The sequence below is a fragment of the Sordaria macrospora genome, chromosome 1, assembly GCF_033870435.1.
Source record: "Sordaria macrospora chromosome 1, complete sequence".
Classification (NCBI taxonomy): domain Eukaryota; kingdom Fungi; phylum Ascomycota; class Sordariomycetes; order Sordariales; family Sordariaceae; genus Sordaria; species Sordaria macrospora.
In genome coordinates this window covers 4,171,212-4,188,921 of record NC_089371.1, presented here as the reverse complement: position 1 = coordinate 4,188,921, position 17,710 = coordinate 4,171,212, and the positions used below count along the sequence as shown (strand labels likewise).

The following is a 17,710-nucleotide window of genomic DNA, read 5'->3' as shown; positions in this document are numbered from 1 at the left end:
ATTCTCAGCTTGGGCGGCTGCTTTGGTATCTGCCATCCCATACAATCTCATTTCCATGCTTTTTTCCCTCCTCTCCCCAAACTCAGCCTTCCATTCTATCCAACTCACGGCGCTGCTTCCGCAGGATCCTCTTACTAGATGAACAGGAAGCACAATCGTTCAGCTCCAATGCCGGTGCAACCGTTTCAAGCGAATGCGAGACACTGGTTCATTGACCCAAGGACCCGCTCTCGAGCCGTTCTCCCGTCTTCCGTGCGGTCCGTAGTTCGGTTCGGTTCCTACCTGGCTGCCACATGACAACCCGATCATAATTCGCCTTCGTCCACCACTCATTCGTCTCTTGACGTGTCATCCACATCTTCAGCCGTGTCCGGTCACCCCCTTTCGATGCCATACAGGAGTCCACACTCCAACCATATACACAACAACTCCAACCTCCTATATCCGTTTAGTTACGAGAACCAAGCTTACCCCACGCTCTATGCAGCCGTGTAACTAACTGCCACCTACTTGACTTCGTTGAAGCTGCCAACGGCACGTCCTTCATGCCGGCTGTGACGTGGCAGCCCTCTCTCATCTTCTACTCTGAATGGAAGGTCCTGTTTTCACTTCTTAAGCCTGCAATGACCCGAATAGCGGCGACGAGAAGGGAGATCAGGAAAGGCTGGGTCACGACCAGCTTCAGGTATGTCAGCACGTTCATCGCATTGGAGGTGGTACGAGAGGGCTTCAGAACCGGTAACTATCGTCGACCATTTCCCTTTCGGCAGTTATCGCCAAGATTAATAATGGACACTTCCCAGGACACCAGAGACCAGAGGTTGCTTTTAACTGTCCGTTTTGCCCGCACCCTTTGATGAAGGCATTTCGGTGCTTCGAGTAGTAGCATTTGGAAGGCTTGGGTTATTGATCAGACGAACACCAGAAACGACATCTTCTAGTTCACAAGGTGCTTCGAACCATACACGATTCCAAGCGGAACTGGTGTTATTCTGCAGAAAGGGCGAGGCTAACAGTGTTACCCTGACGTTGGACTGCCCGTTAAACCCATGGACTTGGTTAGTCATTTCGGACATTAAAAAGTGAGCACGTTGAGCAGGGCTCTGATGGACGCTCAGACCGTATCGGGGTTGCCGTATATCAAGTTCTAAATCCCCATCTCCACACACATAACTTCCTCGTTCGCAAGACGACACTCGCACTTCCACGAATCCTAAACCACCGCTTGGTTGTTTCATATCATCCTTTCGTTTCTTGCCACGTCGACCATTGCGGCTCTGCGCTCTCAGGGACCCTCTAAAAGATGGTGGATTTTATGCAGGACGAACGTGCACGACATAGCGTTCGGGAATCAAAAGACTGACTGGTCTTCTATTCGCTCTTAGGGTGCGGAGTGACGATCCCAGCTTTAGGTAGGAACGCGTGCCGGGCGACTGACACCATACCGTCGCATGGTGCGGGCAGGACCAAGAATGCGGACACCCTCCCGATACCCACTGAGACTTTGCGTACATGCAGAGATGAGGAGAAGAAAGGGGGCCGGAATGCGGGGGCATCGAAAAGTCCCCGAGAAGTCTATGGGATTGAGGCTCTGCGGAGCGGTCGCCGTGACCGTTCAAACCACCATGAGGATCATGATGCTCCGGAGATGCTGTCGCGAAGCATAGTAAGACTGCCAATCAACAACACAGCAGTGATGCATTGGCACACCTACAAGCGAGTGCTATGGCAAAAGAGATGGACTGCTCTCATGATCAAGGTTTGGAGCCCCGTTTGGTGGGAAGAATACGTACTTGAGGCTTAAAATGAGGATATCCTGAAGTATAAATAGGATGAGCATTAGACAAGGAAGTGAAAAATGGCTAGTCACGTCGGCATCAGCCTTCAGAACCATCTTTGATACACTTGAGCAATCACTTTTGATACACTTGATAATCACTTGCTTTCAACAAGTCAAGAAAGAAAAAAACACCATGAACCAGACAACCCCGGATGACTCAATCCCGAGCTATGAGGACACTCCTCATAAGAACACCCCTTCCACCGCTTCACCTTCCACTGAGGACCATCCAGAAGACAATGAGGAGGATGCTCCCTTCTACGAGACCAAGGTAAGAAAAAACTCCCATAGCCACTCTCACTCTAGCCAAAAGCCTCATCTGATCAACAGGACAGTGACCCTCCCATCAGTTTCCCCAGCCAGGGGACCAGCGGTGTCGTGGACTCCACAGCGTCTACAGAGTTGTCAGGAGAGGATGAGAGCGAGGAAATGATCTGGTGAGTCACTCTCTTCCCCACCGTTCTGCTTATACTCTTCGATATATCTTGATGTTGAAGAAACAGAACCATGAGCTAACAATTTCCAGACACATACATCTCACGCCTGACACCAACAACTACCACGAAGGCACTCGAGTCCAACATTCAAGCAAGCTCACACTCGGACCGCGGTCAACTGTGAAAGTTGTTGGAAGACTTGTCCCTGATAAAGTCACGAACATCCCTCGCACACACGTACCCCTTCTCACTTTTCTTCTTTTTTTTTTTTTTCCTTTCCACTGGAGAATATTTCCACGTTAGGAGGAATAACATCAGATTTGCTATACCCCGTTTCTTCATCTTCCCGTTTCTTCATCTTCCCGTTTCTTCATCTTCCCGTTTCTTCATCTTCCCGTTTTCCAGTTTCATCGTTCGTCCCTGTTTTCTCTTCTCCGTTTTCACTTTCTTCTCGTCTTCACGTACTTCCCCGTTCTTCTCAGCAATATCATCCCCTCCCCCCCCCTTATCAACTTTATTCATGCTTGCTTCTGCCAAACCCCAATTTTTGTTCTTATTCTGCTTTTATATGACGTGCTTATTTCTTGATGCGCAAATGTTATCCGTTCTTCGAGTTCAGCTTTGTTCGATGCTGTTTGGTCTAGTTCAATTTAGTTCAGTTCTGTTCAGTCCCATATACTCCAGTCCAGTACGGCTTGGTAGTTTGCAATCTACCCACTGGACTATGGAATATCGATAGCTTAGTTGGGCTTAACGTTCATTCTGTCTCCTGATCTGATCTTTTCAGAACCTTTACCTTAGCTAAATAACTATTCCAGGCAAAGAACACAATGAATCATTTTGCTTTTGGCCCCCTTAATGCCTTAATGCCAATTTGGCGTTCCACTGCGACCTCCCATACCTACATACATACATAACTTTTACGTTCGGTCATTTCCCCGTTAGCAGTATTTGGCTTTTGAGATTATACTTACCTTAATAGCGTAACGGCGGGAACTATTTGATAGTATATAGAAAAAAGAAAATTGCCCATGTACCAGTAGATGTAGAGTACAGAACATTCTTGTATCGGCCCACGATGTATGGATGAGATGAGGAAGGTGTAGTGTTTTAGTTCTTGTTTTATACAAACCAACTGAACCGACATATCATTCGGTACGTCGAATTTCGTTCTGGTTTTGGTTTCCAACTACCTACTCAAGTGACTTCTCCTCCTCCTCCTCCTCCTCCTCCTCCAAGTCGTAAAAATGAAGAAAATAAAGAGAACGAAGAAGGAGAATGAACACCCGGTGAAACGATAAGGAGAGAGGAAAAGAGGAGACGAGAGAAAAACACACACGATACAAGGAATTCGCTCGTCGTCACTGGCCCAGTTACGTAGGGAAGATGTTGGCGCGGGCGAATGAGTCGTTCCTCCTCGGATCATTCTGGTCATGGGCACGATATGTGTGGGTTAGAATTTTGCGGAGTCATGTGGTTGTGGGTTGGCAGTCGTTTCGTCTATGGGAGGAGTGATGGATGGGCAAGTTCATCAATGCAGTTATAATCCAAGTCTATTTGCCGCCCGTATGAGGCTGACAGGTATAATATATTATACTATATGCAAGAAAGGTGTAAAAGAGGATGCAAACTGGGTGGTAGACTTAGTGTCTGCGCAAGTCGATGCCGCTGCAAAACAGGCAATAAAAAGAATATTGATCACCTTGCGATCAAATCAACCTTAGTATCCCTCCCTTTTTTCAACTCCCGTCCTACGAATTACCACTCACTACTCGCTTCATTTCTCAACAACAATCCATACCCCATCTTATCCCACCTTCAAGTGTCCCATTTTTTTCTCCAGCTGCCAGTCCTACAAGGCGCTCAAATCCAACGGCACACTGCTTCCTCTGCCCGCGCGATACTTCCTCGGCCCACCGATGAACTCCCTGGGCTTCGGGAACGTCTCCTCACCCACAAACTTCCACCTTGGGTCCTGGACGATGTACCTCGCACTGCCGCCACCGGAATGCACTGGACTTGGAGACTTGTTTCCGCCTGTACCGTTCGGGGTAAGGATGAAGTTGCTAGGATCAAGCATGGACTTGATGACGGAGCCTGATCGTGCTGATCGAGTCGAGGGCGAGTGGGAAAGCGGAGGAGGAGCTGGGGCCGAAGATGGCGGCGGTGGTGGAGGAGGCGCGGGAGCGGAATGAGGAGGGCTCGGTGCTGCTGAACGAGGAGGCGCGCTGGGCGGCGGTGGCGGAGGGGGTGCTGCTGGTGAAGAGACGCTGCTCGCGGCGCGGATGGCGGCTTGAACAGCAATGTTCTGGGAGAGGTTGCTGGTTGACGAGGAAGGCGGTGGTGGAGGAGGCGGCTGCGAGCGTGATGGAGCCGGAGGTGGTCGCGGGGCCGCTGTTGGAGGCGGCGGGGGTGGTGCCGGAGGAAGAGACGGAGCACCAAATGAGGGCGGGGGAGGCGCGGACATGGGTGGTGGAGGTGGAGCTGAAGGAGGCGCCGAGGAGTGAATAGCCGCAGAAGGCTTGCGGGAGCCCGGAGGCGGAGGTGGTTTCTTGCCAACTGGCGGCGGAGGTGGCTTTGACGATACCGAATTCGCAGTTTTCCTGAGATTGGCCATTGAGGGATGGAACGTAGGAGCTGATGGTCGTCCAGGGATCGCCGGGGCAGCTCCGGGAGGCGGGCGGGGGGCCGAGACGGTTGGTGGCTTCGGGGCTGATCTTGATGTCGACTCCGGGTCGGAAAGATAGGATGAATCCCGGTTTGCACCTGTATCTACACCACCACCCGTCTTCCGTAACTTTGGCATGCCTCCAGCAAAAAGGCCCCCGAGCTGCGGCGCAGCCTCCATGCCCGTCGATCCTCCTTGGTTCCGATCGGCCAAATCGCTGTTGCTCCGAGCACGGTTTCCGGGTACTGGCGGCGCAAGACCTCCGGGAGCCTTGGGCAGGCCGGGAATAGGAGGAGCGCCCCCTACGGGAAGTGCTGGTCCGCTGCCCGATGTTGGGGCGATGATGGGGGCCGATCGATCATTGGTTACTGCTTTCTTCAGCGCTCTTCCCTTGGTGATATCTGTGAGCAAAGCGCCCTATGTGTTTGTCAGTACGTCTCTTTCTGCCGTGAATTCGCGTTGTTTTGGCGCACCCTATTAGAAAGACCAGCAGCTGGTCGGCCGGGGAGTGCTCCGGGGGGAGGGGGCGGCGGCGGCGGAGGTCCTCCCATGCCCGGAGGCGGCGGAGGGGGAGGGGGTGGTGGTGGTGGCATGACGTATTGTGTGTTGTTTATCTGAGAGTTAAAGTCGATTTATGGGAAGCGTCAGGAAGTGAGAGACTTGGACCCTCAGCTCGTTGCTTATAGTTGCGGGTCGAACCGAAATTACCGGTTGATGGGACGTTCGCAGTGCGGATGTCGAGCTCGGTACGGGGGTACTGACGCTAAGCACTGGCGATCGTGTGTGGTGCGGTGGTGGTTGAAGACAAGATTAAGTTGTGTATAAGTCAAAGCACGTGTCAGAGTAGGCGAATGTTGTTGTGTTCCTTTGGGACTTGAATGATTCGATTAAGTTCAGTGATTGTCTCCATGTCTCAATGGAAGTGGAAGCAGGCTGCGTCACTCCTTTCGAGGGCGCTGGGCGGTTGCCTGTGGGTCAGTGCGCTACGGGCAGCGGGGTGCCTTGAATGCCAAGCCTGCAGCATGAGAGCTTGCCTGGGGCGGGCAGTTTCCACTTTGCTTCAGTGAGGCGCAGCCACTTCATACACCAGCCACACTGGTTGGCTTTGATGATTCCATGTGGAAGCTGCGAATTGTTTGAAACTCTCACTCGGAACTTGTCTTTGTCTTCGCCCTACCTTACTCGTGGGCCAACAAGTTTATGGTACTCGATCCTCTCAACCCATTAAAGGGGAGTATGAAGAGACTCACAAAGTTGCCCGTGCTTCCTGCTGTCTTCGTCTTTGATACCTTGGACAATCCGCTTAGGTTGTTACTGATTCTTTGACAGCTTCGTACAACCAGCTAAAAGCGCAGGTATGGGACAAGCCGCTTACTATGAACTAACCTGTCGGCTGAAACAAAGGTTCAACACTCAACCCAAACATCTCTCCGATCAAGGCCAAAGAGTCTTCCCAGGTGACGAGCCCTTGAAATAAGCTTTTCAGAAGCCGTCGTGGGAGAAGATCTTACGTAAAGACATGGCATACGGCTCGGGAGGACGTGCAAGACACCATATCGGCTTTTCACTCCCAGATCTCCCGGACATGCTGTTTGACATGCTCTGGCTATGAGTATCTCCCCCTTAGTTGCATATGTCAGCATCGCTACCTTACAAGTCATAACAGCCGAGGCCAAGACCGGATGAACCGTTATCCACGGTACTCTTTTAAGCTAGCGCACAACGCCGCCGCGGCACACTTCAGAGGCTAAGAGGCCAAGAACACCCTATGCACCGATCTGCACCAGCGTGTCTAGCTCTTCAAGCTCTCTTTTGACCGCAGCACAAACCAGAGAGAGCCAGACACTCCGGCCTCACTTCCCCAAATCCAATCACCACGCTTTTCTTGACCCCTTTTTCCGATACTACCGTCTACGTGGTTGTTCCCCCAAGCCTCCGCATCTCCCAGGCTTTCTCCAGGCCCTCTCCTCACCGCACACACGCCTGTTCTCCTGCCTCCACCTGCTCTCCGTCGGTGACTCAGGGCGGTGGATATCTCCAACTCTCCCCACGGGGTCAAGCGGGTCACGACTCGACAAGTCCCATCGGTATCCCGGTGTGTCTGCTTCACCAAATCCACCCGAGATCCATACCACTGCAAGGTCTAGGCCTTCAGTCCATCTACTACCGCTATGCTTCTCCGTCCCTACAACCTCAGGGCCACCACGGTCAACCTCACCACGGCCAGAGTCCCCGTCTCTCAGAGTCATCCGATCGGCGGCCTTATCTACTCCCGCCAGCAATATGCTCGACCGGCGTCTGCGCCGTTTGCCAAGCGCTCCCTGGTGACACTGAGTGCCGGCACACGCCTGGCCAAGCTCACCCAAGAGCACTCAGCCGCGTCGATCGCTGCTGTCCGTATGCTGAGCACCACTAGCTCCCTCTCAAAGGTGAAACAGGTGCCCAAGTTGTCGCAATCCGCCCACCAAAAGAGTCCCAAGGCATCCCAGTCGCAGAATCACCCATCATCTTCGTCATCGTCATCGTCTTTTGCGTCTGCTTCCAAGTTCACGGCCCCGCAGAAACCACCGAAACACCAGCAGCGGCTAGCCACCGAGACCGCACCCCTCCATGCCCAGGGGCAGCATGCTTCTCCCGATCTTGACCGTGTCACCAAAGAGTTTCTGGCCAAGGAGGGCATCCCGACGGAGCACATGACCCTCACCGCTCTGCGCGCCTTGGTCCAACCAACCGTTCCGTTAGCGGCTTCTGTCTCTGCTTCTCATGACAGCCACTCCCCCGCAGTCGGCGCAGAGGTCGATCAAACCAGTGCTTTTGATCTGCTTGGTCTGGATGCTAACGGCCGGAACGCCCGGGGCACGACGGCTGCTCCTGAGGGACTTGAGCCTCCTCCCTACTTGAGCTTCAGCAAGGATGCCGCTGACGAGATCTCAGATGCGGCATATGCAATCATCTCGCATCCTCCTGTTATCATCACCCCGCTGCTGCTCAAAGAGTATGTTGCTCTCCAGGCCTCCCTTGGCAAGCCCAAGACACTGCCGCACGTTTTGGGCCTCTACGCGTACAAGGCTGTCCCCAAGCTTAGCTCTGGACATAAGCTGACCTACAAAGAGCGGAACCCTGACATGCCAAAGAACGCGGTTGATCCCGAGGTTGCTGAGATGGCACTGGACGCAGCACTTGATGCCAAGGACCTTGATGCTGCTGTTGGCATCGTCGAAAATACGTACTCTACCAAGGCTTACACCCGCGACAAGTTGTTGAGAAAGGCACTTATACCCATGACGGGCTTGGGACTCACTCCTGTCGCTGCCTATGCTCTCGCCAAGAACTACGGTACATGGCAAGATTCAATGGAGACTGTTTTGGCAACCAACGTAGCCTTCTTTGGCATGCTGGCCTACGTTGGCTTCACTGCGACCATGGGCATCGTGGCCATGACTACGGCAAACGACCAGATGAAGCGGGTGACCTGGGGCCCGGGAATTCCGCTGCGGGAGCGATGGATCCGAGAGGATGAACGGGCCGCTTATGACAAGATTGCTTGCTCATTCGGATTCGGGGAAGTGCTTCGTTACGGAGAGGAGGAGGGAGAGGAGTTTGACGTGCTTCGTGAATATATTTTGAGCAAGGGCATGATTCTCGATGCCGTCAACCTGATGCCAGGCATGCAATAAATTGCCGTCTTTGGTTGACTTACGGCACCTATCTACCAAGAGCCCGAAAACGCCATCGATTTCACACGCCCCCCGTGCGGACGGGAAGAGCCTTGGCACCAAGTACCGGTGGCTGTGAAGAGTTGGGGGACTGAGTTGTCGATATGACCCCGGCCTTCCTAGCTTAACCTCCTTACCGCTTGGTCACCAAGTACCTTAGTTGCCAAGCTAGCGATCGGCGGGAAGACTTGCATATTTACGAGCCTTCGAGGTTGCCAAGTTCGTCCGAGAAGTCCCGAAAGATGAAAAGATATCAAATCAATCTAGGATGCCTACCGCCCAGAATGGAAACCACACTAGCTCACCTCCCTTTCCGTGCAGAGGCTCTTCTGCGGTATTCCGTTATCTTGATGTAAGTACCGGTGATACAGCTAGGGTGTTAAAGTGGAAAAAAGGAAACAATCATCTACCGGCTCGGAAATCTCTCAATCTTTCTTTCATATTGTACCGTGTTCTTTAAACGTTGTTGCATAGACTTCGACCCAACGAACCGGCCGCAGTCGGTCCCACGTTTCCGTTCCCCACCTCGAACTAGGCTGTTTCTCCATGCATCCCTAGTCAACAAACTCGATCACTACTCCAGTGGGTTGAGACTCCCCCGACTCAAATCTGATCTGTGGCTTTGCCTAGTCTAGTCGATATCTCCTAGTCGACTTATTCCACCCCCTACGTCACCCCGGCTGCTTGGCATTCATTCTCTACTCCTTGTACTCCTTATCCCTCCTCCCGATTCCCCTATATATACAATGCCCATTTCCCCATCTGGTCCTAATCGGGATTGTTTGATCAATAAGCTCTGGAGCATTCACATATATCCTAGAAATCATTCACTTCTATCTCATCTGATCTTTACGTAAAAGATTCACATCTCATCTTCTTCACAAGTCAAACTACATCCATACACTCTTCAGCCTAGCATGGCCGGTGGATTTGAACCTGTCGATCCTGAGCAATGTTTACATTATGCCGAATTCGCCTCACACCTCGACCGGAGGGCCTTTGATGGGATTTACTGGTCCCTCTTCGTGTTTGTCATCCTCATGCTCTTCCTCGCCTCATGGAAGTATTCAGGGTATGTTATCTTTCCCAATCATGCCTGCTTTTCTCTCCAATATTCACTAACATGTTTTCCCAGGACCTGCGAGGCGCTGGCTGATTCCAGACCTGGGACCAAGCATTACCGGCACAAGATGCAGCGATGCCTTCTCATCTGCTCCGGTTACTTTGTGGTTTCCATCATTGCCGTGGTCATGGAGGTCTATGCCCTTTTGGCTTTGCAATTCTGTGACGGCGAAGACCTCATGTCGCTTTACTGGTCTACTTGGACGATGCTGCAGGTCGGCTCGCTCATAGCCATCTTGGGCATTATCTTGGCCGCTTTCAATGCCATCCGCGGTAACAAGAACCCGTAAGTCTCTCTCTCTTTTCCTCCTGTCGTCACAGAACAGGTTGTACTAACATTATTCTTTTGTAGACCATGGGCACTAGCTCTCGGCACTCCCGTTCTTGTTGTCGCCGGCATTGGCCACGCCTTCCACGGTGCCATGCGCAAACGTGTAAAGCGCGTTCGATCCAGGACCAGGAGCTTGCGATCCCGAAGCCGGGGCAGATCAGAGCGTAGCCTCAAGGGAATCTCGACCAACGACTTGCCCATGAGCAGGGAGTACGTATTTTATCCCCTATTTGCCTCTTCACCTTACATGTCACTTCTCATCCCCCCAGCACGGCACAAAACTTGAAACCAGCCGCAAGAGACTAACGCAGAACGAAATTTCCAGGGATACAATCAGGGTAGAAGAAAGTCCCAGCGACGATAACAACGAATACCGCGCCAAATTGCTCGGCTACACGCCCGAGGGCGCGCCGATCCTCCAGTTTTTCGATGACCCCGGCAGCAGCATCGATCCCGAGCGCGGCACCATTCTGGGCAAGAACACCAACGGACAGATCATTGTGGCCTTCAGGAGGTCCATGATCATGGTTTCGGACAGCAAGATCCATCGCAACAGCAGCAGCAGTGGTAGTAACATGCCAACCCCGATGAACGAAAAGGCGGCGGCTTCCTCACCGTCAGCCCTGCTCGTCCCCCAGGCACCCCCTTCACCAAGGCCGCCACCGGTCGTCAGGATCGCTCCTCCGCGCCGGCCCTCTGACGAGGAATTCGAGGAGCAAGAGGTGCATGTCTCCCCTGTTTGAGACGGGGATGTCTTGAATTTTTTGAATTTTTTTTTGGAACGCCACCCACTTTCCCGCTTCCCTTCCCTTACCTGTTTTCCTCCTTTATCCTTTTTTTACCTCCTTTTCTTATCTCTTAGCTTTTCACTTTTACCGTGTTTGTTGTTTGTGTGTCTTTTTTGATTTTATTTTGATTTTTTTTCCACATGGGTTTCAGGCATTCATTCATGATCGACAGCGGCGGCGGCGCGGCGTTGGGCTGGGCAACAAGCAAGCGAGCAAGCAAGCAAGCGGGCACACAAACAAGCGGGATAAGGGCGGCACAAGCAAAATTATGACTTTCCACGATACTTTTTTTTTCTTTTTTTTTCTCTGGTCTTCCTCTTTTTGGCATAGCGTTTGGTATTATACAAAATCAATCTGGGTCAACAAAACATACACTCATACATACGGTACCTCTATCTATTGTGACTGAGACACAAGGGGTGGTGGCGCTTATTTACACACATTACTTTTTCGGGATTTCCGTTCTCTCTCTTCTTTTAAAATTTTTTTTTCGCGGTTTCGGCGTTTACTTGATTTGGAATTACCATACCCAGATCTCCATGTTCTGTGAGATGGCATATCAGATTGCATTGCTGCCTTTCTTCCCGTGGCTGTTTCGCTTGCGTTATCTAGATACCCCTGACTGACGGGTACGCGAGGAGCTGAGGGTGAAAGGGAAAAGATGGGTGGGTGGGTGTGAGGGAAATGAGATTGTTATGTAGATGGGTAGGTATGCCAGATCCATCTATGCATGCTATGCATGTCAGGCTTATCAATTCACACAAACCTTGTTCAAACATACATCTACAATATCGACTTTGAGTTCTCCCTCCTACGGAGCTTGGCAATCAATATATGCATGTTGAGGGCTTTTATTCATACCTTGTTAAACTGTGCATTGTATCCGACCTCGGCTTTTTCACATCTTGGCTTTTGCCATATTATTTTCTACGTGCCTCATAACCACAACCACAGATTAATATGGCATGTCTTGTTTTCAGTCCTCCTCCTCGGACCAAAAGGTCTTGACGGTTTTCATTACTGATTACTTTACACAAATATCTCGACATTAACAAGATAAGTAACAAGAGTAACAAGCCAAGAAGTGGTTACCCGTCCTTGTGTACCTTCCTCCATCTACCTCCATCTTATCCGTAATCACTCATCAACTCCCATGACAGTACCACCTCCGAAAAAGCACATACATATGAAGGACCCGCCAGGCGTCAGAGACAGAAATTGATGGATTGGATCTGGGGGCCGTGTAACAGAAATGCCAGATGCCAAGTGGGAAACCCAAGACATGTTCTAATCTAGCTTTTAAGTTGTATACTTCCGGCGAAACACGTGCTGACAGAGAGCTTTTACCAAGAGATGCATGTCTCGAGTATGGTAGTACGTTGTACCAAAAATATGTAAGAATGGATGGATGTATGGATGGATGGTGTTCACGTGCAAAGTGGAAGCCATTGAAGCTGGTGATTTGTAGTGTCCTAACTTTGTGCAAAAAGTCAAGGCAAGGCAAGACACATGATCACGCAGCTTAATTTTAATTTTCAGGTGAATAGAGTACACTCGGGTATAACCTTTACACATAGGTTGAAAGGTGTCACGGTAGTAAGACTTGAGAAGATCCGAGGTCGGTATTTAGGTATTGTGGCAGCACTGACAGGTAAGTAAGTAACTCATTGCACATTGTCGGAGGTAACCGAAGCAGATCTACCTTAGCTAGAGTAATCGGACGGGGAACGAACGAAACCTGGAAGCGGCGAGGAAAAACGAAAAGCGGAGGAAGAAGAAGGAAGGAAAGAGAAGCCGGCCGACCACGCCTACCTCTACCTCCCATCTAGAGACCCACGAAACTGGATCGTGACTGGACTCGGAATATGAAAGGAAGAAAAGATGGGATTGGGGCGAACGAGTTTCACCGATTCCATTCTCACGTGGCTTTTTCTTTTTTTCATGGGACAAGATGGATGGATGGCTCAGAAAGAAGTATGTATGTAGTATGTAATTTGTACTGCACAATTTGAAATCGCTACCTCGAAAAACCCCGGAAATACGTTTTTCATGACAAACTTCCGTCTTACCAATTGGAAATTTACCTTGCACCGATTACCCAATGCTCAGATGCACGACAGAGCAAGGTACAGGTATAGTATTTAGAGTTGGCAAACGTGTCTCTGTTCGTGACTGACACAAGAGTGAGTGATTGTAACGGATTACCCTAGCTAAGGTAAGGTAAGGTAAGGTAGTTTGGTTGTAGGTACACTACATCATCCTCTTCCGAAGTCCGAAGTCCGGGGTCCCGGCGAGTTTGCCCACACACACTGCAGTGAGGTATACAAGTACATAATGGCCCTGCAAGAGTTCGGAGGATATGTAAACATCCGGCTTGGTACCTATGAATGATTATCAAGAAAGAGATTTCCTCTGAGGCTGTCATCCGAGTTTCACTTGCATCTGTTTAGTTTAATCTTCGAGCATGAACTTGAGGATGTCATAGCGTGGATATATGTGGACACTAGCTTGTGGGAAATTCACTTAGTTCCATCGGTCCGCTTTGCACGGCCACAATCGATCGGTCTGTCTGGACTCTGGAATGTCGAGCAAGATCCGGGGAAGGCGAGCGGGGGACAAGGCTGATCCCGTACCTAAAAAGCTCTTTTGCCTCATTTGTGGAGCTTTTGGTTTGGCTTGGTGTGTTTTGGATCTCGACGACACGTAATGAAACGCCAAGTTGCGGAGTTGATGATGAAGTGAGAAGGGTTTGAAAAAGTCAAGGGTGCATGCATAAACGTATTGCCCATCATTGTTGTAGATCTTTTTCTTGGTCAAATTTCCATACCTTACCTGTCATCCCGCATCTACCCCGTTTTCATCCCAATTAATGACTTCAGTGAGAGTTCATCTCAATGACTTCAATAAGAGTTCATCTCAATGACTTCAATGAGAGTTCGTCCCATCCCATCCCATCTGGTCGGTATGGGATGACTGTGACTGCCGACATTAACCGCCTATAAGTATCTTGCTCTGTAGTAAATCAAAGCAGTGAGTCAGTCTTCCATGTCTGGGATATGACACATATTTGTAAGGTTAAGATTCAAACACGACAAAAACAATACAACACAACACAACACAACACAACACAACACAACACAACACAACACAACACAACACAACACAACACAAGATCTTGGCCCCTCTTCCGGTCTCAGACATAGAGAGTACAAAGATCTTGGCTCACTATATATACATATATACTCTGTGTGTATGTGTGTAGAGCTCGCCGTGCCCGACTGCTCGGCACCAGCCACCAAATTCCAACCAGAATACCAGATCAAACCTCGTGGTCAATCTCAGACAAATGATAGGTAGGCTGCTGAGACCACTTCATCATTCATTTCATTCCTGGGTGCTTCCTATAGATTACAGACCATAGACTAGAGAGAGAGAGATAAGAAGCGGCATCAGTTCGGTCGTCTTGATTTGGATTTTCGAAAGTCGCGGATGGGTGTATACATAGATAAGGTAGATAGAGGTATAAGGCAAGTAAGTAATCCAAATCCCGTGTCCGATCACGGGAACCTTAAACCATGTGGTGCAGTTGAAGTTGTTTAGCCTACCAACTTACCTACCTACCCAGACACATACAGTGCTTATCTTGCACAAGCATACGTGGGGGTCTATGAACAAGCTTGACAAGAAAAAAATCAAGAAAGGGAACAAGGTCCTACTGGCTGGCTGCATTGTTGCATTGTTGAGCGAGCGGCGGCAGCGGTGATCAGGGGGTGGCTTTCCCGTTTCTCTCCCGTTTTGAATGGGCCATACTATCGTGGGGGTGGTATTGGGTGTACAATACTGTGTAGTGTATGCATGTAAGTAGTCGGATGTGTGAGCAGACGGGTAAGGAAACACCCAGAAACCAGTAAGCAAGGGGGAGGAGATCTACTGGACTGACTCCGATTGATGGACGGTGACAGTGACAGTGACAATGACAAGATGGGAGATCATTGAGGCTGTGCATGCGAGATTGCGAGACCTGGGTGTACAGTGGTAGTTTAGTTAGCTTGTTGAGCTTGTCCTTCCCGTCCGTCACTTGTCACGCTCGGCTCTGCTCCGTGCTCTCCATGTTCTCCATGCTGGCCATGGATCTAGAGATCCAATCCGGGAAAGGGTGTGAGCGTATGTAGTGTAACTGCTGTGTACGTACTTCGTACCGCCATTCATGGTACACAGTAAGCCCTGAGGCGGCTGAAGCTGGTATACCGAAAGGGTAAACATTCTCCTTTCGATCTCTTTCTCGTCATTCTGTATCCATATTAGGCATTGTGAAAAGGAGACGGGGTGAAACGAGCGGATTTCCAAGCAAGGCGTGTGATCGGCTGGATCATGATGACTTCCTCTTTCTTTCTGCTTCCCTTTCCCAAAATTGAACATGGCAATCTAAAATCCCAACCCAACCATGGTCCTGTGGTCGATCTCACCGCTAATGAGATCCGAGCCCAACTATCAAATCCCAGACAGCCAAGGACGGCCAAGCAAAGGCCCAGAGAAAGCCAAGAGCCAGGCCGCGTACAGCACCCGATCAACAAGCTAGAAACCTTCTCACGGAAAGTAATGTACGTATTGGTCATTCCGTTTCGGAATGGGCTAGACTGAGGACGTAAGGCTGGTCGTGACGTGACTAGGGGATACCCGTATATCGCATAAAGAGATGCGTTTGACTTGCACGTAACCGATATCGCTGATCCTACTGCACAGTCTGATATTAGTTCGAGTCTTCTGCCCAAAGTCAAACTTTATTACCTGTTATCTTTCTAGTGTAGCTTCCGGTCTTACTCCAAAGTCTTGTCCTTTTCTTGGTATAATTTGTCCCGGGTCCTTCCCGTCCTTGGTCTTCGGAGGCGGCCTGACGGTCTCTTACCTACCTCCACGCTCCCTAGCTGCCGAAAACCATCATCCATGTCTCTCTCCTACCTTGATAATCGCTTTGAAACCGGAGTGATAAAAGTCAGCGCTTCTATAAGCCCCGTGCGTCTATGGCGTCGTTTCTTGGCTTCCGAGTGAAAATGTGCTCTGCCGGTGGTTGTGCTTCCAGGCCGCCCTGCACCGCAGTATTTATCGGGACCAAAAGCTGACCTCTTCCGTGTCCCGTCCCTTGGCGGCGCTCTCGGCGAAAACAAACAACACGGAGCGGAAAAGCTCGAGATGCAATCAACAATGGAAACCTGGCATGCTCTCCTCGCTCCTTCTTCTTCTTTCTAATCCGGTACCTCCCTCATGCTTTCAATTACTGTGCCCTTCCGGCTCGGCCAACCTGCAAAATCTCACCTGTTGGCCGGTCATCGCTGCGTAGCACCGGCCAAGAGCTGCCGTCTGCCTTCCACAACGTAACCTCCAGCTTGGTGCCGAGGATCTTGAAGCTTGACTTGTCAGGGACGATGGACCCAAAGAGCGGCACCTCCGTCTTGTACCGTTTTACGGGGCTGTCTGTCGTGGGCAGGTCGAGGTCGATGGCGTTGGGCTTGAACTCGACCGTGGCGACGTCCTTGTTGATCTTCTTGAGGAAGAAAGATGCGATGACTGACGTAGGGGTCTGGTAGAAGTCGGTCCTGTAGAGCAAACACGGGTCAGTTGAGCTGCAGTGGAATGGCAGGATCAAGGAGATGAAGATGGGAAAGATTGTTTGCAGGGCACAGCCATGCTTGGCCGGCCTTGGCTGCGAAACAGCACTATAACGGACGGAACTTACCTGACCGTCTCCAAGATCTCCTCGCCTCCTGATGCGGCCGCAGCCTCCTTCTTCCCGCTGCCGACAAACAAGTGCCGATCTTTGGTCTTGCAGCCCTCGATCTTCATGAACTGGTCGAACTCGAGGACGCGGCGCTTGCAGCAGCTGTAGCCCTTGCTTCCCTCGTGGAAGATGGGAGCGCCGGGGTGGTGTACACACTTCTCGCCCTCTCGGCTGGCGCCCTTCTGGTAGGCCGCGCCACAAGTCTTTCTCCTGCACACGCGACCCTCCGGGATCTCGATTCCTTCTTCGTCATCCTCGGATTCTGGCGCCGGCGGCGGAGGTGTGGGAGCATGTTGCGCAACGGGCACGGGGGCACGGGGTGGTGGCGGGTTGGCAGCGTTGGCGGCCTGGGCCTCGAGCAGTGATGGATCGACCTCCTTCTTCTCGATCTTGGGAGGGGTGTCGGTAGTACTGTGCTTGCCTTCGGTGCAAGGCTCAATGGTCATGAACTCCTCGAAGGTGAGCACACGCGGCTTGCAGCACTTCCATCCTAAGCAGTCAATGTGCGTCAGCCGGGGTTATCTCTACACTCCGTCGAAATTTGAACCGAACCGAACTGGACATTACATACCCTTCTGGCCTTCGTGGAAAACAGGGGGTCCAGGGTGGTAGCGGCAGACCTCCTCGGGGTCGGTGTAGACCTTGCCGCAACCTTGATGGACGCACTTCTTGGCCTCGGACATGGTGGATGTTAAGCTGCTACTATCCAATTATGCAGGTGTGAGAACCTTGAAAGCCGGCCCACGCAGATTCGCTCGACGTAATAGTAATGTGCTGTCGGAAAGATCAAAAAAGTGTTGACTATATTGACAGAAGGGTTGGTCGTCGCTGGTCCAACGTGAACAGGAGGAGGGGCGTGAGGTGGTTTGTCTACGAAATAAAATGGAGTATGAGATGGGCCTCGTTGTGCTTGGAAGCTTCCGTCAGAAGAGCGTGGAACATTCAAGCTTTCTACAGCATCAGCGGCTTCCTGTTCCAGCGTGTGCCAATTCCTAAACAGTCGCTCGCTTGTGCCAACGGCGGGGTGCCACT

General features: G+C 51.1%; 4 protein-coding genes across 4 annotated transcripts; 2 read left to right on the top strand and 2 right to left on the bottom strand.

The window, feature by feature from the left end:
• Positions 1 to 3,789: 3,789 nt before the first annotated feature.
• Positions 3,790 to 5,856, bottom strand: SMAC4_02821 (uncharacterized protein). The gene is made up of 2 exons (XM_066089846.1): positions 5,419 to 5,856; positions 3,790 to 5,362 (listed from the first exon to the last, which is right to left on the bottom strand). Exons 1-2 carry the CDS (start codon positions 5,536 to 5,538, stop codon positions 4,130 to 4,132), a joined length of 1,353 nt encoding a protein of 450 aa, XP_065945676.1. The 5' UTR covers positions 5,539 to 5,856; the 3' UTR covers positions 3,790 to 4,129.
• Positions 5,857 to 7,116: 1,260 nt separating this feature from the next.
• SMAC4_02820 (uncharacterized protein) lies at positions 7,117 to 8,622 on the top strand (the record flags this gene model as incomplete). The annotated part of the gene is made up of 1 exon (XM_066089845.1): positions 7,117 to 8,622. One exon carries the CDS (start codon positions 7,117 to 7,119, stop codon positions 8,620 to 8,622), a length of 1,506 nt encoding a protein of 501 aa, XP_065945675.1.
• Positions 8,623 to 9,578: 956 nt separating this feature from the next.
• Positions 9,579 to 10,857, top strand: SMAC4_02819 (uncharacterized protein; the record flags this gene model as incomplete). The annotated part of the gene is made up of 4 exons (XM_003348274.1): positions 9,579 to 9,733; positions 9,797 to 10,069; positions 10,136 to 10,324; positions 10,440 to 10,857. 4 exons carry the CDS (start codon positions 9,579 to 9,581, stop codon positions 10,855 to 10,857), a joined length of 1,035 nt encoding a protein of 344 aa, XP_003348322.1.
• A 3,766-nt stretch (positions 10,858 to 14,623) lies between these two features.
• SMAC4_02818 (uncharacterized protein) lies at positions 14,624 to 17,640 on the bottom strand. The gene is made up of 4 exons (XM_003348273.2): positions 17,250 to 17,640; positions 16,637 to 17,168; positions 15,691 to 16,496; positions 14,624 to 15,637 (listed from the first exon to the last, which is right to left on the bottom strand). Exons 1-3 carry the CDS (start codon positions 17,359 to 17,361, stop codon positions 16,175 to 16,177), a joined length of 966 nt encoding a protein of 321 aa, XP_003348321.1. The 5' UTR covers positions 17,362 to 17,640; the 3' UTR covers positions 14,624 to 15,637; positions 15,691 to 16,174.
• Between the last annotated feature and the right edge of the window lie 70 nt (positions 17,641 to 17,710).

Excerpts from the sequence above, each read along its gene's own strand:
- SMAC4_02821 (XM_066089846.1), bottom strand. The coding sequence starts at position 5,538 with ATGCCACCACCACCACCCCCTCCCCCTCCGCCGCCTCCGGGCATGGGA. Across the intron at positions 5,363-5,418 it reads CTGCTGGTCTTTCTAATAGG|GGCGCTTTGCTCACAGATAT; the intron begins GTGCGCCAAAAC and ends ACAAACACATAG.
- SMAC4_02818 (XM_003348273.2), bottom strand. The coding sequence starts at position 17,361 with ATGTCCGAGGCCAAGAAGTGCGTCCATCAAGGTTGCGGCAAGGTCTAC. Across the intron at positions 17,169-17,249 it reads TTTCCACGAAGGCCAGAAGG|GATGGAAGTGCTGCAAGCCG; the intron begins GTATGTAATGTC and ends TTGACTGCTTAG. Across the intron at positions 16,497-16,636 it reads GAGATCTTGGAGACGGTCAG|GACCGACTTCTACCAGACCC; the intron begins GTAAGTTCCGTC and ends TTTGCTCTACAG.